We start from the raw sequence: 6,327 nt of genomic DNA, 5'->3' as shown, positions 1-6,327 counted from the left end.
TACTTCTCTCAGGTCTTTATTATGTTTTTCTCTCAGGTTAATGCAGAGAGAGCTACAGATATAAATTGCAGTACTATCGGAGACAAGAAATTGCCCTCTTATATGCTTCAAACGGTTTTCGGATCACTCTTGCGGATCCTGAACAGGAAGTAGCTGTTTGGACTGCTTTGTTCAGAAAAACTAACTGCTTCAAACAGTTAGAATTCAATCTCTCCCTATGTGTCTAACTCACATGACAGTTGAGCTGCTCTTTAGAACTACAATGACTGAAGGTCAGAACTACAACATGGCGGAACTCTCAGATACCACACATTAGGGCTGAGCTGGCATTTAGCTTGCTGTTTTGGGCATTATATAGCTGGACTGTTACACATTGGATTAATGTGGCCATTAATCCAATGTGTAACAATAATGAAGCTTACTGAAAATTTCAAAATAAAAGCCTTGACATTTTTCACATCAGGTAATGTGAAAAATGTTTGGACTTTATGTGACTGGTTTAAACAAACTACTATAACACATTGAATTGGTGAGGTAGTTAAAATGAAGCTTACTGATGGTTTCAAAATAAAAGTCTGCATATTCCCCTCAATAATATCAGCCTTTTTTATGTTCTTTTTTTCCTCAACATTAACATTAGCACAAACATTAGCATTTTACTGCCCTTGACTAGTGTTAGCACTAGGCTTTTACCTAAAGTTAGCTATTAGCTAATTTTCTCATTAATTATACATGTTTAGTATACTGAATGGAGCAAATAAAATTAAAACAACATGGTCCTGTTGCTCTACATGCTACTGCCATCATTTAGGCTAACATTAGCATATTGGCTAATTTTAGCTTATGCATTAMTTTTAACATAATGAATGGTACAAGTACAGCTTAGTCAACATGCTTCTGCCTCTCCACAGGTTATTGACTACATTGCAGCTTTCTTTAGCATCAATGCAAATTTTTAGCATCATAACGCTGGGTCAAAGCCAACGGGCACACTTTGGCATGCCCCGTAAAATTTCTGCAGGGATTTTCTAGTTCTGATCTTTCATCCTCACCTGGGGAAGGTAATCCTAATGAATCCAGTTTGTTTCGTAAAACGGTTGAAATAAGTCCACATAGCACAGGAATTAAGGAACTCCGATCGCCCTGCTGCCACATAGAAGATGGCGGACGCTTTTACGTACGACTCAGCGCTCCATGAGGGGTCTACATATTAATGTCTATGCATTTAGACCCCACAAAATAATGCGGAAATGATCGATCATATTTCTGGCATTATTTTGAAGTAAATAACAATAAAACCAATATAAAAACACCACTTTTATAAAGTTTGAAGTCCGTGCTGTCCAACAGAGTTGAAATGAACACTCGGTATACCGTCCGTGTTATTACGAAGCCTTATAAATGCGTCACGTGCTTGCCCGCTCCAGAGCGGGCATCGACTCCTAATTAACCTTGATGAACAATTTCTGTTGGATCTGTGRTTTTGCTTATTTTCCACAGTTTTAACAAACCTTGATAACACTGAAAAGCATGATATATTTAAGCATGCTAATTGTGGAGTGAAACTGACGTATCACATTCTTATTTCATTTGCAGGCTAACATCCAGTGTACTTCCAGCTGTAAATGTATTGGCTGTTTGAACCATACAAACAACTCTCAAGTGGATGCCAAGGGGGACGGGGGCAAAGTGAAGAACAGGTGGGTCTGTCAAGTTTAACTTGGAACATTTTGTGGCAAGATTGAAATTTCCAAAGTATTTTTTGTGTTTTAAGCTACTTCTTTAAAGACAGAAATCACCTAATTTAACTCCTGTTTGAAATTTAACAGTTATTTTTGGAGCACTTTACAATAGACCTTTAATAATGTTTGGTCATTCTGATTGGATAAACAGCTTTCTGCAATGCAACAATGGAAACATGCACATTATGTCATGGATGTTTCCTCTATTAGCCAATCACACTCAAGTTTACAAAATAAATGACTTATTTTTTGGTCAAATAARCCAGTAGAAATGATTCTTTCATACTGATTTTATTTTGTTTATCACAAACAAATAATCTGCATGATGTACGGTGTGTTTATTTGTTGTTTGACAGCCCATCAGGAACACACTGCATTTAAACAAATGAATGGAAAATGTACCACTTCTTTATGATATTGGTGATAGTTACCCATGTCTACTACCAATAAATGAAACGTAAAAGTAAATCTTTATTTTAACTGATGTGCATAGCCCCTCGTCTGTATGTGTTCTGTGTTCTCAGATGTTCTCAGTTGGTGTTGACCTCTGAACGGGTGGAGACTGTATGTGGATGTTTGCTGACTAAGGCAAGGGAGGCTGAGATGGAGAACAAGTCACACACCATGGCTCAGCATTTGGTCCTGGTGGAGTTCGGACATCATCTCTCAGAAACTGTCAAAGCCATGTTCAACTACTGCCCACAGTAACACTTTCCCCATGAAGGACCAGAAAATCTCTGGAGCTCTGTGGTGAACTGAAAAGCTGGACAACATCTGCACTAGCTACACAATTAGCATGTTTGAATGTTCTACAGACTGTTCTGTTGTTTTAAAATGTTTCCTGGCATTTTGTGAAACTTTTATGAATTCTTTAGTTTGTTACATAACCCAATATAGTTTCTTTCCCATTTATTTGTAATTTGTCGTAGTTGTATTTATAACAAAAACAATATGTATGGTTCCATTTAATGGAGCAGCACTTAGCATTTATTAGCATAACACAGTTAACCAATGTAGCATTGTACTAATCTTAATTGTTCAGTTCACTTTTGTCATGTAAACACTGCAACTTTTTGAATTTTTAAATTCTATTTTTAGTTTTGTCTTAATAATTGACAATATCAGGCAAATTAAATAAAATACTACACATTGCTTTTCGACCATTTGAAATCAATTGAGTATTTTCTAAAGTCTTTGGGACTGCTATTTTTAAAACAATTGTATATCTTCATATAAAACACAATTTCTATATAGAGACGTATAGTCACAGTCTTAACCCTTCACCTGCCAGACAAATGCGAAGGTCCAGGCCAGTGGTGCTGTGAGAGTCAAAGCTGCTCCTAAGGGCTTTCAACATGAGGATGGACCATGAGATCTCTCTTCAATAGATCTCATGGTCTGCTGAAGAAATTAGTGGATGCTTATTTACCTGGATTACTTTAGCCTGGCTTGACATAGCTGCACCTGAGCCTGGTTTCGTCTTGGTGAAAAGGATAAAGCCAGGATGAACTGATGGCTTTATCTCTATGTCAGCCTGGCTTTATCTCTGATCCTGGATTTCATAATCCTACTTTTGTGAAACAGCTCTGAGGTCATTTCTCTAGGTTTTCTTTTGACTTGCACCCATTTCATATAACTGCCATTATCAAAACCAGACCTTGTCCTACGCTATTTGTTTCATCCAGAGCATATGGGTTCTTGGCTGTTGAGAAATGATTGATTCATGAAGATGTGGACTGTGTTGAGGTTTTAAATTTTACCCAATTTCTAACATTTGCTCGTGACGTATGTAATGCACCATTTCAACACTAGGAATCACACTGAAAATTGCTTGCGCTGTAAACAAACAACCTCCACTGAAAAGTGCAGCTCTAAATGAGGCAGCTGTTGATGTTAATTGAATATTTGGAAGTGTGACAAATACACAGGCTGAAAGACTTTGCTGCCATTGTTAAAACTACAGGCAGACTATAACAGCAAAGAAAGTCGATGTCATCGTTCACAACTTCTCGTTCTATCTACTGATTAGCCTGGTAGGAAATCTAAAAAGAATCGGAGTGAAGTGGAGAAAGCCTAGACTGTGCCGTAAGAAAGAGTTCTTTTCCAAGTGGGGTTGTACAGGGTTCCACCTACACATACAGGGATCTTGAAATACCTTCCATATGCAGACCCATTGGTGGCAAAACTGTGGTTGACACATTCAAATCAATCAAATCAAATTTTATTTGTATAGCATATTTCAGCAGCAAGGCATTTCAAAGTGCTTTACATAAAAATAACAAAAATAAAAATACAAAGTCATGCAACATAAAATCAACAATTAAAACATTACATTAAGTCAAGTGCCATCATTAAATTCGTAATTGATTACGTTTGTTGGGATCCTGGGTGGTTGGGATTGCTGTTTGTCCTTCCTTTGTCCACCAGAGGCCGCTGGKAGATTGGTGTTTGGAGGGCGTGGACTGTCTGCCGCTGGATACCTGTTCACCTGCAGCTCATTACTTCATCAGAGGAGCTTTAAAAGGAGGGAGCAGTCTATACTTCAACGCCAGTGGGAGTGTGGTGTATGGTTCAGCAGCTAAAACTAGATTAAAAAAAAATTAGAAGTTATTCAAGCCAGAGCACTGCGAATTTGTTTAGCTTCAGTTAAATCAACTCTAGTGATTTACAAGTAGAAGGAGGAAAAATTATGTATCAGAAGACAACAGCTAATKGTTAATTATTGGATAAATTTAAAAGGACATAATGAAGATCACCCAGTTAATAAAGTATTAGAAAAGTGTTGGGAAAGAGGAAAGAAACAAATTAACAGTTTTGGGTGGGTTGGGGATGACAGAGCAAAAATATTTAATGTATATTATGAAGAATTTAGTCCAACAGTATTGTGGCCTTTTAGACACATGGACATRGAAATATATCAATGTAGACGGATCATTATCAAATATTAAGAAAAGAAATACAATAGAATTTTATAATCAAGTACAGAATAAATATGAGTATTTGCAAATGTATACTGATGGTTTGAAAGACCCCAAAAATGAAACAACCAGTATAGCAGTAGTGATTCCAGAGTTAAAGATTAATATTTCAAAAAGAACATCTAATTATTTGAGTATATACAGTGGGGCAAAAAAGTATTTATTCAGCCACCAAAAGTTCTCCCACTTAAAAAGATGAGAGAGGCCTGTAATTTTCATCATAGATGTACCTCAACTATGACAGACAAAAGGAGANTCACTTTTTCTGTTACAAACTGACTCCGGCCCCCGACCAGAGAAGGAAAACGTTATGTGGCCCTCACAGGAAAAAGTTTTGGAGACCCCTGGTGTAGTTGGTGCTTTTAATCAGTTTTCAGTTAACTAAATTCAAGTCTATGGAACACAAAATGTCACTAAAATCACTGTCCTTCTAAAATCTTTCAGAAAATTGTAAAAATGCACGGAATCGTATCGAATTGTATCGCTCAACAAATATTGTGATACATATTGTATCGTGACCAGAATATAGTATATCGTTTCRTATCGTGAAATTATTGTATCACTACACCCCTAGAGTCTGTAAGAGTCTTTTTACCCCCCTGCAGAAAGGAGCAGAAAAATTATCCTTACAATGTATCAAATACAAGGCCACACACACATRTGTAGAGCATAAAGGGATTCAGTGTTATTTATTTGATGTTTTTGTATCTTTCAGCTATTGCGAGTGTTTCGCCAATGGAGTGATGTGCAGCAACTGTGACTGCTCTAACTGCCACAACAATGAAGAGCATGAACTGAAGCGCCGTGAAGCAATCAAGGTTTAACAACCCAAGTTCTCTGAATCATGAATTTATTTGTAAGACTAGAGTAACTAGAGTATGCTACATCAGTAGTGTCAAAGTATTTAAACACCTATGTGCTAATTGCATATTGCTGGTGATGTAAAATATCATCCTAGTTTTTGCTTATGGCTTGTTAACACAATTAGTTAATCAGTCAATACAATGGCAACTGCTCAATGCATTTAAACATCTAGTTGTCATAAAGATGTCTTGCTGAATTTCAAAGTGAGCATCAAGCTGGGGAAAAAACAAGGTTTACATAACTCTGACTCTGAGATGATTGCTGGATGCACTGATTTAAATTTTGAATACAATTACTGGTCTAACAGACTAGCAGATGTGAAGATATGGGAAGACTAGACTACCTGAATTGTGAAGAACAATCTCTGAAATTTACACAAGATGGTTAGACAAAGAGAAAATTTCAGTAAGCAGCAGCTGTCTGGACAACAATATCTTGTTTATGTCAAAGGTCAGAGAAAAAGCAGCAGACTGGCCTGAGATGAGCTGCTATTGATCTTGGGAGGCAACCACCGGTCATTCTGATTGGAAATGTTTGAAACTTAAACATTTTTCTCTTGAATCTTGTCTTGTTTTCTGGTTTTGCAGTTACGTAACCCCAATGCCTTCAAGTCTAAGCTTGTTGACTGGAAGACAGGAAAGGCCAAAAGTTGGAACAACAAAGGCTGCAACTGTAAACGCTCAGGGTGCCTGAAGAACTACTGTGAATGCTATGAGGTAACTCCAGCACACACAGGCACGCAC

General features: G+C 37.2%; 1 protein-coding gene and 1 long non-coding RNA gene across 2 annotated transcripts in view; both read left to right on the top strand.

Moving 5' to 3' along the window:
- tesmin (testis expressed metallothionein like protein) overlaps window positions 1-6,327 on the top strand; it is a 29,123-nt gene that overhangs the window by 20,457 nt on the left and 2,339 nt on the right. The window contains exons 11-12 of the mRNA XM_017305145.1: window positions 5,436-5,538; window positions 6,172-6,319. Of these exons, the coding sequence (XP_017160634.1) occupies window positions 5,436-5,538; window positions 6,172-6,319 (251 nt within the window). The remainder of the gene's footprint in view (window positions 1-5,435; window positions 5,539-6,171; window positions 6,320-6,327) is intronic.
- On the top strand, window positions 1,561-2,912 carry LOC103465769 (uncharacterized). The gene is made up of 2 exons (XR_533845.2): window positions 1,561-1,700; window positions 2,267-2,912. It is a non-coding gene; the product is annotated as an uncharacterized LOC103465769 (long non-coding RNA).

Source organism: Poecilia reticulata, linkage group LG6 (genome assembly GCF_000633615.1).
Source record: "Poecilia reticulata strain Guanapo linkage group LG6, Guppy_female_1.0+MT, whole genome shotgun sequence".
Taxonomy (NCBI): Eukaryota; Metazoa; Chordata; class Actinopteri; order Cyprinodontiformes; family Poeciliidae; genus Poecilia; species Poecilia reticulata.
Note: the sequence above shows the minus strand (reverse complement) of the source record. Positions and strands in the feature narration are given on the sequence as shown.